Source organism: Pipistrellus hanaki, assembly GCF_964339955.1.
Source record: "Pipistrellus hanaki genome assembly, chromosome: 14".
Classification (NCBI taxonomy): domain Eukaryota; kingdom Metazoa; phylum Chordata; class Mammalia; order Chiroptera; family Vespertilionidae; genus Pipistrellus; species Pipistrellus hanaki.
In genome coordinates, this window is record NC_140516.1 from 45,429,534 (window position 1) to 45,445,973 (window position 16,440).

Here is a 16,440-nt window from a genome sequence, read left to right on the forward strand (position 1 = left end):
ATCCATTGTTTCAAACAAAGCATAGAGCTTGTGCTTCAGAATGAGCTCTCACCTTTGGAAAGTGTATCTTTGGTGGCACTTTTTGAGCTGAGCTATTGTTGAGTCCTGTTACCATCCTTCATGCATTTTGTCACCTTCTACCAAGTAGCTCTGCATGATCTCATCTGCTTCTAGACACCTCTCCACATATTTTGGGACCTATGAATAATTATGTGTTTTCTAGGTTTGCCAAGAATAGAGAATTCAGAGTACATTTGTTCTTGTTCCTTACCGACCTACTCTACTCCAGAGGGGTAGGAGAAGAAAAAAATGATTACTTAGAGGAGTCTTTTAACTTATGCAGCTGTATTCGTACTGCAAGTCTCATTTAATCATCATGACAAAGGAAGCATTTTTATTTCCCTTATGCAGATATGCAAACTGAGACTCAGAAAGGTTAGACACTCTCTATGCAATCACATAGATAACACATAGCAAAGCTGGGATTTGAATCCTAGTTTAATTCATATTGATCAGTAATGTGCTGATAACCAGCACATTATCTTTGAAGTTTCTGTGTTGTATTACTGTCTGAATTCTTTTCAGAGTTTGGGATAACATATTCAAGTATTTTCTCTTCTAGAAACAGAGCAAAAGGATGAATGGGATCCTAAATCCTCAAAAAAGTAAAAAATAATAAAAATAAAAGTAAAACAGTGAGGTTCAAAGCAGAAAATCCAGTTCAAATATACATAAAAAGAGTCAAAAGAAGAAGAAGGGGGGAAAAAAGGACCCATAATGGGAAACAATATTGAGTCCCAAGAGTCAGGAGGGACCAAAATGGAATGTCAGCCTGGTCTTTATAGTCAAGAGTCTGGGTGATTGCCAGGGTTCTTGTGCCAGCCTTACAAAGGGTTTAGCAATCTGGAGAAAGGGGCTGAAGCTTAGATTAAGAAAGAGTCCAAAGATGGAAGATAATTTTGAAAGGCATTGGGGGTCAGGGGACTTCAGCTAAAGGAGCCAAAAGACTACCCCTTGTCTAAGGACTCCTGTGCTATTTATTAACACAAATTGTCCTAAGGCAAGGTGGAGATAATACACTTCAAAGGGTAGGGCTTACAGAAGCATTGTCAGTTTGGGAAATAGCATATACCCTATAGCTGTTCAGGTGTTTGGCCAACAGGAGGCAATGACATGCAGATTTAAGATGCCCTGAGCTGTCTAGCAGCAAACAATAATATATATAAATCTTTAGGTTTGGGGAAATGTCCTATTCAGGTTTGGGGGAGATGCTTTTTAGCCCTCCCAGATGATTCAGCCCTGCTGACATGCTGGAATTGGCTTTTAGCAGGTGATGACCAGCAGTAGACCTGAGTGTCCGTGTTGGGGAAAATGTGTGAGACCATCTTAAATTAACATGCTTTGTGGGCAAACCCAGAGTTTTATGTGCTAGAGGAATAGACTTTTTGACATTCTCAATGGTGTTAATTATTATAATCAGAGCAGTTATTTTTCTTTAATTCCTAGTATGTGTTTAACACCATACTTAGCTGTTTTATAAACTTTACTTCAGCTAGACCTGAGACAGAGGAGTTCAAAAACTTGCTTTTTTTAAAAATTGATTTCAGAGAGGAAGTAAGAGGGAGAGAAAGATAGAAACATCAGTGATGAGAGAGAATCATTGAACAGCTGCTTCCTGCACTCCCCCCAATGGGGATCAAGCCCACAACCTGGGCATATGCCCTGAACAGGAATCAAATCATGACTTCCTGGTTCATAGCTTGGGGCTCAACTACTGAGCCATGCCGGCTAGGCCAAACACTTGCTTATTAATCTCAATTAGAAAAGGACAAAGGGCTTTGGATCCTCACTAATCAGGTGTCCAAATTGAGGCCTTTATAATTTATCGTATTGTTTCCTTAAAGGACAAGAAAATCAGAGTAACAGAAACTAGCCCCAAACTCAAATAAAAATCAAAGTATATATGTGATATTAAATGTGTACAGAGCAGAAATAAGAATGAACAGAAAAAAAGAACAACCTCAATGTTACATACCATGCGTAAGATTGGGTCCACTTTGGTCTGTGTTAAACTCTGGAAGAACCTCTCAATGTCCATCTCTGAGTGCAATCGGGCCACCATGCCTAAAGATAATTCAGATAAATTCAGGCCCCTCAGATAAGGGCTTAGAAAATGAGACAGGTGAAGAAAGGTCCTGAGATCATTTTCCCTGGATGGAAAGACACTCAACTTGTTGAGTGTCTTCAAATCTGTAAAGAACTCTCTGTCAAGTTCGGTCAACAGCTGTTGTTGGTCTCTGCTGTATTTGTAACTATGGTACCATAGACTTCCACTTAATTTAGGGAAATCATCCCTGACAGCAGCCAATGACTGTTGGCAATCATCAGTTGTGAAAGCTAAGGAACCTCCTTCCTGAGGTCTTTATAGGATACATTCAGGATGCAGTGATGTCAGGAATGAGACACACGGGACAACCTCTCAAGGTCCCTTCTAGCCCTAAGGTTCTATTATCATCGCATATTTATAGAGTGCCAAAATTGGCTGTGTTCTTTCCAGAGAATAGAATTACATTCAGCCCCTGTCCAGGGCTATCACAGTCAAAATTAGATTGATCAGCAATACCTTGGTTGCCAAATCAAGTCCAAGTGTAGTGGGCACATGCCTAACTATTTACAAGTTTGTATTCTCTTCAAGAACATTAGAGAATGACGTAAGAGCATGGTGAAAGAGCTTATGTTATTGCAAAACACTCCAAGGAGATTCGATTAGGTTCGTCTAGGCATTTTTGTAAATCCTAGTAATTTATTTTCTGCTAAACAATCTAATTAGAATTATTATCCTCAAAACATTAAATTCAGATCGAAATGCTATGTACTGTGTTGCCAAACCATTCTAAATGGTAGGTACTACTTTGAATGGATGACTTAGAACTCCTCTGACCATGCAGTACTAGTTGGAGTCCATGCTCATTTAAAACTGCAAATAAAATCTTGTATTTTTACTGAAAAAGTGGAAAATGCATGATATCTAGTAAAAAGGAACAGTTCATATTGTCTGAATTTGAAAGGAATAATGTTCTCATATTTTTGTTTAATGTTAACTATTATTTAATTGAGGATTTATTTTGACATTTAGCTAATCTCAGATATTAGCCAGTTATAGATTAGTGTATCAGACACCACTACTTCCTTCTCTTAATAATCTTTCCACACTTTGAAACTATTTTGTACTTTTTATTGGGAAATATTTTCAAGCTTTCAGAAAAGCTTGAAGAATAGTTCAAAAACCGTACATATACTCTTTAACTAGATTGACCTATTAACATTTTGTTCCAATTGCTTTATCATTTATGTATGCCTTCTCTATTGATCTTTTTCTCTCTACCTTTATATGTATATATTTTTCTAAGCCACTTGAAAGTAAGTTGCATACATCATGCATCTGTGCATGTTTTTAAAGTAATGTGATTTTATAACTTTCTTCAAAGTAAGAATAATTTTTTTTCTCAACCCTATTATTTGCCAACATATAGAGGCAACTTGAAGCGTTATATTTTACCTTCCTTTTGTCCTGTTATCTATTTTAGCTACTATTCATGAAGTCCTTTTCATGCCTGGTATCTTGATTTTTTTTTTCTTCAGACTGTCCTTTAATAAAGTCCCAGGTCTTTACATAAAGCACCTGTTACAACAACACATAATATTATAGCTTCGCCATTTGACATGTTATAGAAATTTGTAAGGTGCTAAATTCTTGTTACATAATTTTAACTGAAGAAAACTCATTTCACAATGTAAATATTAGTGCTTGAATAATTGAACTAGTTAGGCTTCTATTTAGTAAAATTACAAGGGTTCAGATGAAGTTTGTTTATTTTCTGTTTCAGTTTGACATGGAGTCCCAGGGCTGGACTTGAATGTTTGTATATTTCCCTCAGCGGTTTCTGATGCCACAAGTCTAAAACTGGATTTCACTGTCAGTGTAGCTGCATTAGTGCCAGAATGAACTGCAGCTGATAGAAACAGGGAACAGGATTCAAGAGAAATAAAAATAATAGGGGAGGAGACATTTATTATTGTATTTTTTTTATTGATGTCATTTATCAACGTCTTTACTGTTTGTGGTTAACACCAAGTTTGAATAGATCAACTCTGAATATTTTTTCTGAGATGTGGAAGAGATGAGGGTGAACTGTGGTGAGGTCAGCTCCCTAAAGTTTGTGATGTTCTTTGTTCATGAAGACAGGGAGCCAGAATCAATGTAGGCTCCTGGAGAATGATGGTCTCGCTACTCAAACGGACTGTTTTGTGGGCCGAGGTGTTCCCTGCTTTCCTGGAGGACTCCAGATCAGAAAACAAACTCAAAATACAGTGCAGTGCTACCTTCATCACGTGGCCACTGACTGTTGACTTGGACTTTTATTAGACAGCCTCATTCTCTTCTGAGAACGTGTAATTCCTGTCTGTCAGTGTGTTTCTTCTTACATGTTTATTAGTGTTAACCACACTGCTTGCTTGCTTTCTGTTAGACCTCTGCCAGAAAAACTAGACAAAATTAGTTCCCAGAATAATTTTTTTTTCTTTTCTGTAACGCCAACACACAGGAGGTGCGATCTGTAGTAATTCTTATTCATTTGAAACACAGCAATTTGTTCCTGTCAGTGGAGGGTAGGTTTATTGTTCTAAATTGCCGGGGTTTGTTTTTGTTGGCATGTTCTCCGATACAAATTGAATGGCTGACAAAAATCTATTTGTATGACAGTTCAATCTAGATAAGTGCCCTCTGTTGCCTACTGGTGCAATTTGGGGTCTCGGAGATAAAAGCAAACTGAATACCAACCTCATAGCAGAGCTTCTTCCGCAGATAACAGAAGTAATCCATATTCCGCAGGTCCCAAATCAGACAAACAAAGGAGAAATATGCATGCACATCATCTCTCCTTTGAAATGGGCGTCTTTTCGCTTCTACATAATAAAAGATGGGACTATCTAACTGAGGAAGACAAAAAAGCAGCTGATATGAGAGATGCCTATATGTGAAATTAAAGAGAAATGTATTGACTTGTAAAGTTGGAGAGAAGTCTGTTGCTTAGCATTTTCCCATAGTATGTGTTGGCTTTTGTCGAATGAATTTGCTTTCTATTTTAACATGCCTATTCTGAAATACATTCTATCGTTAGACACGGATTCTTTGATAGCTTTGATATTTTTGCCAGAGGTAGGGTTGAAGGGGTCTCCTTTACTCCCCAAGATGAGGAGCCGAGAATTTGTACCTGTTGGCTTACCTCTGCCAAAAAAGGTGTCAGTCTTCCATACAAGTATCTCTCAGATATAATTCATGTGCCAAAAGAGGGATGAAATATGTATAATGGCAGTTATGAGGAAAAAATTGCGACTAGTGCAAAAGAAAAAAAAAAAGACATCCTGGAAACTTGGCTTGAGGCTCCAATTGTAGATATTGTAAAAAATGGGATCTAATCCATAGGGCTTGTTGATGGATTGGATATGGGGGAGTAAGAGAGAGTGGGATAATTGCTGGATGTTTATTTGGGGAGTCCACGTGTGTGGTAAAATATCAAATTAGGGACAGCAGAAGGAGCGCAGCAGTATATAGAGAAAGGAACTGCCCACTGTGTTAGGTCTAAGTCGATGTGCCTTTAGGTGATGTATGGCGCCCAGTAGGAATTAGATCTGTGTGCAGAATCTGTAAAAAACATGTCATTGTCCGCCTGTAGGTAGTATTAGGACACTGGGTTCGATGAGATCATTCAGGTCAGGTGGCTCAGTCAGGATGGAGACCTGGGGCAGACTGAGAGAAGTTATGATGGAGACTGGGGAGAGACCAGAAGGGTCAGGAGGAATGTCAAAGGAAGCTTGTCTGTAATTGCTAAGGTGGAAGTGGTCAACAATGTCAGGTGTTATCAAGAGGTTCATTGAGAAAAGGACTGAAAAGTGGCTATTGGGGCCAAAGTTGATAATAACAATAAATAAATTATATTGGCTTATGAGCCAAAGTATAAAATGAATATCCCTCAGTCCGAACTGATGTTAATAAGTGAGTGAATGAAGATGAAATAGAAAGATCCCCCATGCAGGAGAATGTAAACAATGTAGATTCTCCTCCCTCGGGAACATGGAGCGTCACCCCCCATCCCACCCCCGCCACAAATGTGGGTCATGCACAGTGAGTGCAGCGTGGGAAAGGAACGGGAGCATCACAGTGGAGAACACTGACAGACACCACTTCAGCCAGGTGATCCAGGTCAACATCAACAGTGATTAAGTCATGTTGCTAGTATATACCTGTGAAATGATGTGATGAAAATAGCACTTTACCTCTGTGATCTTCCTCCCCCAACCTTATCAGCCCAGTCTAGTCAAAACAACAACAACAACAACAAAAAAACCTTCACACCAATCCTAAATTAGGCACATTCTACTAATCACCTGACCAGTGCTCCTCAAAACTGCCCCAGTCATCACAGAAAAGTCAGAGGTATAGTCACAGCCCAGCACAGCCTGAGGAGGCGTGACTCCTAACTGCAATGTGGAATCTTGGGTGGTATCCTGGGAGAGAAAAAGACCACTAAGTATTAAGGAAATCTGAGGAAAGAATGGACTTTTAGTTAATAATGATGTATAATAATGAACAGATGACTCATTAATTGTGACAAATGTACCATATTAATGTAAGACGTTAATAATAGGAAATTGAATGTGGATCATACGGGAATTCTGTACTGTCTTTGCCTCTTTTCTGTAACTCTGTAACTATTCTAAAATTAAAAGCTTATTTCAAAAATGCGGCCAATGATTTTGACAATTTGAAAGCCATTGGTGATCCTGGGGAATCCTCTGGCCAGGTAAGAAAGAATTCAGTTTGCTTTTAGTTGAGAGTGGCCAGGACATTAATATGTGATATTATGCTTGTAGAATATTCTTTCAAGAAACTTGACTAGGAAGAGAAAGATAAAAAGAGATTGGGCATTAGTTGGGGAGTATTATAGGGTAAAATAACTTTTTAAAATATATAAAGCTTTTTAAAAAATGTTTATGTTCTTAAAAGAGTGACACATTGAAGATACAAGAGAAAGAACATTTAATTGATGAAGCAAAGCCTGTGAGTAGGCAGTAATTTATTCTATCCAACTAAAAATGGAGAAATTTTTAGGAAGAACACGTTTATGAATCAGGTATGAACATTTATACTTACCTTATTTATGTAACTGGAGGCCCAGTGCACAAAATTTGTGCAAGGGGCTTGGCTCTTGCAGCCTCAGCAGACACCGGAAGGTCATTCAACGTCCGGTCTAATTAGCCTATTACGCTTTTATTATTATAGAAGATACTTTGGGTCACCCTGTTAAAGAAGTAATCTTCAGAATGTCTTCATAGAGAATTTGGGCTCAAAGAATTTTGTTTTATTGCCTAAGCATCACAGTTTTATTGGCTATGTTCATAAAGCAGTAAAAAGTGCACCGTACATCTCTGTATTGCTGCAACCTCCCTGTGGCACAGCATATTCTGTAATAAAGAATCTGTCACAACATGGGTCCGAAAGCAAGTACCAGGAAAAACATATTGTAAAAATTGTTTGCCCATGAGATGGCTGGTTCCAACATAGAATTTTAGAGTAACCACACAGGGAGTCACCAGATCCCAGGGGTAAGCAGGCAATTCCTGACACATTTAATAACTGGTGAGGCTCCTTTCCTACCCTGTGGGTAGATTATTGTTGCTTTATGGCGTAGCCTTTGAAGATTCATCTTGAAATCTATCTAACTACACCCATAGGTGTGGCTGTGACTCACCCTCTGAGATCAGACAAATAAAACATTCTACCTTAAGCATTTGTCACCCTTGAACTTTCTAATTTATTGTCAATGTTCCAGAAGTAAAGGTTTGGTTTTTGTTTCTTTACTTTGGAGCAGGGTGACCAGGGACCAAATCTACAGGCTAACCGGCTGATGCTAAGTTTGTAGAGCTGGGTGAAAGGTGCAGGCAACCTGACCTTGCGGAGTGAGTCCTAAGACAGCCCCACCTGCCCCGGTGGTCTGGTTCAGTGACTAGAGCATTGGCACTGAGAAATGAGTCTGCCCTCGTTCTGCCTGGTCTTTCCTTGCGGTGTGGCCGTAGACTGATCACCCATCTATCTGAATGTGTAGGCTGGTCTAGGTGGTGCCTCAGGTCACTGCCAACTAAAAGATTCTGTCACTTACGTGTTACTAAGTGTGTGAGAGACATACTATGTGTCAGTTACACAGAACCCTGAAGATTGTTTGTTCTTGGAAATCTAGATCACTTGAAATTATGGCTATTGACAGATATTTCAATGAAGGATCAGATCACTTTTCCTCCCTGATGCTCAGCAGGTTACATAGGAAAACACAGATACAACTTAAATGTATAAGTGTATGTACTTTGTTTAGTAGTTCTTTTAAAAATACAACTGAGCCATGTGCTCGATAGCATTCATTTAGCAGAGTATCATTTTCCAGTGGGAGTGATTATCAAACTCAAACAAAATAGTGAACATTTTGATATTCTGATTGTTTCAAATACAGTCTATGGAGTTCTTTTATTTTTATTCAGAAAGACTTTCAAGAATTAGATTTCCTGCTCTGCGTACTTACGCTATTCCAGATGTGGACAACATCTGGGCATTCTATCATGAGCTGATTTTCTGAATGAAGTAACTTAATTATTGATTGACAAGCTAACATGATTTAAGACACAGCCACACTGTGTTCAATAGCAGTGTCAAAGCCGTAAATACAAACATGTGCAAGCAAGTGGGGCCCTGGTATTAACTCACTCACGCTGCATTTTGAAACACTAATGCTAAACTTACGTTTCAGGCTTAAGTTTAAACCTGCTGGAGAAGGAAATGAAGAAGTGCAGTTGCGTGATTTCTGTTTTATACATCATTACATGACGTAGCAGCAGTGTGGTTGGAGTTCCTAGTGTAAATAAAGGTCTCTCCTAGCATTGCAAATCACAAGTGGCGTTATTATTCCATGTGGGTTGCACATTGGCATGCATTCACATGTGACATGATAGCTAAATTTAAAGAAAAAAATGTGGTATGTTTTACCTTTTTTTTTTATAGCAAAAAACATAAATATTCTTTTCAAACATGTAATCTCTTTTGAAAGTACAAGCAAAAATAATAAGTGAGAGTGATCAGAATACAAAGACATTCATATTTAAAAAATTTCCCCCCAAAAAAGTTTAAATATCTCCTCCCGGTATTGCATACTCAGGAACAATGAGCTGTTTCAGTGCTCTCAGGCTAACCTGCTTTTTCAACTGTTGGCAGCCTCACAGCAGAGCAGGGTAGCATTTTCTCTCTCGTGGCTTGCATATGGTCCATTGGCCATGAGTTTATGGTGGATAGAAAGTGTGTTTTCCCTTTATTAACACTGCAGCGTTGGTGACATGTGGCATGTGTAGTTTCCAGCGAATGAGCTTGACCTTTAACTCTAAAGAGTCCCTGGAGCAAGAGCAAGCTATGTTTAGTGAAATGATTACTTAGAAGAAACAGATTGCAACTTAATTCCTCTGATATCGTTCAAGAAAGGCAGTAAAGTTTTTACCATTAAAAATTGCCCAAAAATTGGAGCAGCAAAAATAGGAAATTGGGCAAAACAGTACAGTGGGATTGCTGGGTTAAATAATATGAACTTCTTAAAGCTAGTTGTGGTATGTATTGGCAAAGCATTTTCTAGGAAGGATGCACAAATTTGTATTTTCAACCCTGTATGTGTTCTGGCTTTATTGGATCTTTTCCAGTGTTACCAGCTAATATTTAGTTGAACATCCTTTGCAGGCTTATCATAACCAAGGTATTATGGACAGGTTTTCACTTGTATATAGAATTTAAATCCTCTGGGAAATAAATATTATCAACACTCGTTAAAAGATTCAGGAAACTGATATTCAGGAAATGTCATTTGCCCAAGATCACATACTGAAATGTTATCTCTGTTCTCTTCACTCAGGACCTGTGCTTTTTCATCCTAACAACTTTCCAGGGATCAGACATTTGCCTAACAGTTTACTCTGCCTTTACCTAAATCATGTAGTATGAAATATTTTAATCTGAAATCGCTTGTTGCTAGAAATTAACGTAACACAGAGAACACTGTGATAAACAAAATTTCACTAATTCCTTTTTCTTTTCTTCTCCAAAAATTTAAATTTCCTGTTCTGGACTGATGAGCCTTTTTAAGGCCTGGGTCAATGGTGGAGTGTGGATGAAAAACTGAACGTGGCCACGGAGTAATGGGAGTGAGGTTAAAAATGGAATGCTTTGTGCCAAAGATAGATGCATTTTAGAAAATGCCATCTGGGCATTACGGAAGTATGATATTATTTAATTAGAACCAGGTAAAATTAGGTAAGAAATGAATGCCAGCAATTATATGACTAGCTAATAAATATAATTTCACGGTATTCTATAGATATCCCAGAGTGTTAATTATAACAGGAGCAGTTAAATTCTTTAGAGCAGTTAAATTCTTTGGCTATGAAAGCATAACAGTTTTTAATAGGTGTATCACCTGGTAACCTTGAGCATTATTAAATATATGGAGACTGAAAGACATGCAGAAGGCAATGGAAAAGTCTGGCCAGACTGGGTAATTTGTTTTAGACCTATGGAGAAATCTATTAACCATTTCTTCTATAGACCAATTTGATTAGGAATTAGGACAAGCTGTTCTTTCATTACTTACCAAAACCATACTGCACTTTGTATCAATTATTTGGCTGTCTGCAGCACATAGATTAGAATAAAGGCCTTTCTTCGTGTTTGCAAATGTTGAGGATTGCTGATTAGTAATTAAAGTACTGAATGAAGAAAATTAGGCCAAAACTGAATGGGAATGAGAAAGTCTTAATTCTGTGATACAGATGTTACACACAGATTGCCTTGAGCAGCCCATTCAACATAGCGACATTGTACATAACCATGGAGTGTTTGCCTTCCCTGGAAAACTCGGACCGAATGCCTTGGAGATGGTTTCCGCTCCCATGCCTTGTGATGTAGCTGTATGGGTATTAATTTAGTGAAATATCCTGTCTGCCAGGTGTGGGAACTAGCTGATTTTATTGTAATACCAGATCATTACTTAATTCATATGCAACAGAGTGCAGCACATGGAAAGCATTATAAATCTATTTACAATGTGGCTGGTCTGATGATAACATTGTATTAAATTCCCAGGTGAGGCAATTTAAGCAATTGCTTTGCCATGTGCACTCCTTGGAAATTAAATTCTCATATACGCTTTGGTAATAACCCAACTTCATTGTTATGCTTATGCTAGTGGTGGGCCATAGAATCCTCCTTCTGGTTATGCATACCTTGTTTCAGATGTAGAATCACACAGGAGGCGGTATCCCAGATCACAAGTCTTAATCAGTGAAAGCTAAGTTAATTTTCATTTTGTGTCTAGTTTAGCAGTGCCTGTCTAGAGTATATTCCATTTCAGTTGGGAAATGCTAAGGCTTGGGTCAAGTAGATGGTTATAAGCCAAATGGCCAGATAGAACTGAGTGAGGCTATCTGCTTGAACTTGACTTTAAAGAAATCAGCCTCTTAGTATGCAAAAGTTCTGTTCATAGACCAAGTGAAAACTGCTTGGAATCTGAAATTCTCACTTTCATAGACTCACTTTTGTCATCAGTTTAAAATACCCACTAAAACTTAGTGCATCTAACTTCTTAGGGATAACAATCAGTTGTTAACTTGTCGTATTTTTTTTTAATTTTTATTTTTGAAGTTCATCTATGGTCTGTAGATTTTTCCATCCAATTGTGTCTAGTTCACCTAAGTGTGTAAGTTACACAAACACAACTAAAAGTGAGGAATGCTCTTGTATTTAATTGTGTGAGTGTGTGAGTGAGTGAGTGTGTGTGTGTGTGTGTGTGGCAAATATTGTCAGTTGCAGCTTTTCCACCCGTATGGTACAGACCCCCAAATTGCAATAGATTACAAACTGCACAGAGCTTCTGTCTTCTCCAGAAGCCACACATAAAGCACCAGTAGTCAGTAGTAACTGACAACTAAGACTAAAAATGTTGACAATTTCTTGATTTGCCTGGTTAGCTTATGTATAGAAGTCATTAACTATTTATAAAATGCATTATGAATTGGGTTCCTTCAAACTGTAGCTGAGTGTGTGACATTTCCAGCTCAAATTCTCATGCTTGCATTTGGCTAAAGTACAGATTTTATACAGTTGGTAATAAAGTAGAATTATTTCAGTTAGTTTATCAAGCTACGGGAGATGTTTCAGTTTCATTAACTTTAAATATTCAAAATTAAAGTATGACATAGTAGTTAGTAAGGTAGAGTGTGGTTTTTAAAAGTTCCATAAAAGTGAAATAATTTATTGATTTTTTTTTATTTTTTTGAGGGAAAATATCCATAAAATAAGCGGTTTTTCACCCAGACGAATTTACCTTTTTTTTTTTTTTTTTTTGTATTCATTTAGTTTAATGACAATCCTGCATGCTAAATTATGGTTGATTACAATCAGTTCACTTAAAATTTCAAAGCATAAAAAAATTATGAGAAAATACCAATGCCCGGCATTTAAATATAATTTTTTTAATCTTCATTGTTGAGAGTATTACAGGTGTCTTTCCCTCTTTCCCCCATTGCTCCTTGCCACCTGGTTCCTGCCCCCAAAATTCTTAATCAAACCAGTCTCGATTTGTTTTTTTCAAGTATAAAATGATACTCAAGTGTAAAGTGTTCCGTTTCCAGCATTGGTTGTATCATTTTCATGAGGAACTATTTCTGACATTTGAAATGAGTTATCTTTTCATTCTTTAGTAGAAGCCAGTCTTTTTAGAGCACATTTTGTAAACTCAGCATATCATTTGCTTAATTACATCCAGAAAGCTATCCAAATGACCAGTGTCTACCATCCCAGTGATAAAGAGTGGCATTTATAGGGGGACCACCCTTCAACTGTGGATAAATCCTTCCTTCTCCCATTGTTGCTGAGCAAGTACACTCTTAATGGCTGATTTTCAAAAGCAATAGATTCTAACCAAAACAAGATGAGATGTTTAGGGATGCATGCTTGCAATGTTCCGCGTTTGAAGCACAGTAAATCAAAATAAGAATATAATGTAATTGAACAATCTATGCCAATTTGTTGGTATTTGGGTGAGAAAGGGGAAAAACAAAAACAATCTCCATGTGAAATTCTTGCATACTGGGGAACGTTTTAGTCCCCCATCGTGATGAGATGAATAATTAAAGAGGCAGCTCTGATACCACAGCCTGTTTAAAGGTTCTCATTTCCTTTAATGCTGGAAAATACTTTGGCTTCGCTAGTTTGAAATGACCAGAGTGGGGATCTCCATATGGGCAAAAGAACGCTTGGGCTTGATCTAATTACTGTAAGGCTAGGAAGTACACTGTCCTTGTAACTTACGTTTTTCTATACAATTCTGTATGAAGTTAATAAAAACAGCTAATGAATAGCAGCTCCAGTAAACACAGTAAGGGAAGCAGGGCCCATGAACATGCTGTCTGTGGTGGTCAGAAGTCTGGCATTTTCACAAGTCAATGAGCGGGTCACTCCTGAGTTGTTGAGAATGTCTGATAGAGATGCCATTACTGATCTCAGGCCAATGTCGTAACTTTTCTCCCTCGTCCTCTCTGCAGCATTGTTGGTTGTAGTTCTCTACCTACAGACTTACTGCATTTGCCGAGGTGTAAGTTAGACTTTGCAGCAGGGAAGGCAAGCTTGGGGTAGAGACCCAGGGCAGGGATGGGATGCTATCATCTCCTTTGCATTGAAACATTTTGCATTTTCTTTGCATCTTTTACCTGAGTGTATCCAGAGGGCAATACAATGGTGAGGAAATTTTGTGTGATAGAAGGAGCACCGAGCTGTAAGTCGACCCCAGTGTTCTAGTCTAATTTAACCAAAGCTACCTTTAGAACACCATGAGGCTGTCTTCCTCCTCCCCACCCCCACCCCAAATAATAAAGGAGTACCTAGATTTATGTATTTATTATTTATACTCCATTCAGCCCTTCAACTGGGTTCTGCCAGAGAGTAAGCCCTAATGCCCTAAGGCTTCTGTTCCATGTAATAAATTAAATTCTCTCTTACGTATCATTCTTGGGAGAATTCAGAGAAATCGTTACCGAAATAATTTTCTGTGTTTTATGGTTCAGATAACAGCCACAATTGAGAAAGGCTGCAACTTGAAAATGATTTAAAGTCTACTGGATTTTCTTGTCAAAAATCCTTTTAAATTCTACTATGAGTTTACGTTTAAGGTATTATGATCTCTCTGTGGCAAAGCAGGGTTACTCACTAGTTTAGAAGTCGAATTAAAAATCTTGTGGACTTCTGCTCACAGACTATGACTAGTCCTTTCAAACTGCAGGAACTTTTTGGATCACAATTGGACAGGTGAGAAATTTTAAGTTCTCCACTGCAGACCCGAAGTGAGAAAAAGATTGCCATTTTCCAGTCAACAGTGATTGCTTAGTTAGTTCAGACGCAGAAAAGGCAGCAAAGTCGCCTGTAAATCTGCATCTGGGTGTGAAGTAGCGATGCGCAGCAGCATCTGAGCACGGCACTCCAGCTGCCCAGCTAATCTTCCGAGCCTTTTAGCTTTTCCAAATGTGTGCAATTTAGATAATTCACAAGTTGCTTGCGGACATGTCCCTCTGACTTTAAAAGTAAAGGGGACTTCTTGGAAAACAGAATTTCAGTGTGCGAAACCTTGACTCATGGACCACTTGTCTTTATTTACTGGGACTGTGAGAAGTTGACTCACAGCCTACTTGCTTTTATTTACAAGTATTGGGAAATGTAATTCGTTTTAACACACATATACATACACACACACATACACACACACATATACATACACACACACACACACACACACACACACACGCTGCCATACTTTTTCTTAGTTATTTATAGAGGACTTAGAGACATTTTAATTATTGTCCCAAAATGGGTTGGACTTTTAAATTTCATCTATTTTTGGTTAAGTAACATCACAATAATGAAATATAGATGTACAAATTTCCAAGTATTCCAGTGTATGCATGCAGATATAATATTATCCTAGAATTGGAGATTTTAAAAGACTTGTAATTGTGAAATCCATTTTTTGCCACGCTATTACGGAGCCCCATATACTCTCCTTGTTTTAATTGCAATCTATGCAGCTGAATTTCCTTCAGCGTAGTGTTCTTATTGGAATGGCTATGTGTGGAATAATATACCAGTTCGGATCCACTTTGATTATTAATGGAGTCCTTACACAGTGCAGTTTTCTTTCATTATTGGCATTTGAAAACCACCTAATTTACATGAAACTTCTCAAGTTCAAGAACTTTACACAACTTTGGTTTGCAGGTTTTAGCAAATAGGTTTCCATTAGGGGGCTCTCGAGGTTTGAGATGATCAGCCTTGATACCAATAATGCTCCGAAGCCTTTACTTTCTAACGTTCCCCTCGCTCTCTCCCTTTTTGTTTTGTTTTACAGAAAAGGTCACGGATCGCCTACAGTGACGAAGTGCGCAATGAGCTCCTGGGGGATGACGGGAATTCCTCGGAGAGCCAGGTAGAATGCTAATCAGGAAGGCCCGGTGGGTGGCTGGAGGGTGAAGGAGGTCACTGGCTCACTGGGCTCTCAAGCTGCTCCTTAACAGCATTAGCGGCAACTCATGTGGAAGTGATACTGTTTAATGCAAAGCTGGAGTCTTAATCAACTTCAAAATGTTTCTTGGAGATCTTACATTTAACCCTTTACCTCGGGATCACTGTCTGCTATCTTTTAGAAAAATCTTTTCTTCTCCTTTCTTTATTATTTAGTACTTAAGGAATAACTTGAAACACACTGTTTGCAGACAAAGCCAAGGTCCTCACCTCAAACACATGTAAAAGGAATAAAAAGGTACACAATGTGGCTTTGATAATAATGCAGTATAATTAAATCAACACTCGCAGCAAAACAAATGAAAGTAAGCTTTCAAAATTCAACAGGGCAGCCCAGGCTCCCATTGTGTCGCTTCTTAAAAATACATTCAGTAAAATGCAAATTGCGAGTACCAGTGTGAAACTGGGATGCGCATACAGAGCTAGTGGCCTCTGTGAAATAATAAAAGTAATAGCAATAATAATAATGGGAAAAGTCGTTTTGCAATTTAAGATCTGCACAAGCAAAAAGTAAGGTACAATTTCTTCTTAAAAGGGCCCGTAACTTGGCTGTCAATTCTCATAGGGTTATACAGTAGTGTCCTGAGCCCAATTAATGTCCCACTTCTTCCTCTGAATTAATACTGCAGATTTCATTAATTCATATAGATAACGTATGACTTTTAAAAAGTGTTTCAAGAACCTCGGTGCTGAGATTGATTTTTTTTTTTTTAAATGTCTCAAACAAA

General features: G+C 38.1%; 1 protein-coding gene across 8 annotated transcripts in view; it reads left to right on the plus strand.

The window, feature by feature from the left end:
* VTI1A (vesicle transport through interaction with t-SNAREs 1A) overlaps positions 1–16,440 on the plus strand; it is a 294,539-nt gene that overhangs the window by 44,579 nt on the left and 233,520 nt on the right. For all 8 annotated transcript variants that reach the window (XM_084903415.1, XM_084903421.1, XM_084903416.1 and 5 more), the window contains exon 4: positions 15,540–15,617. In XM_084903415.1, coding sequence (XP_084759541.1) covers positions 15,540–15,617 — 78 coding nt within the window. The remainder of the gene's footprint in view (positions 1–15,539; positions 15,618–16,440) is intronic.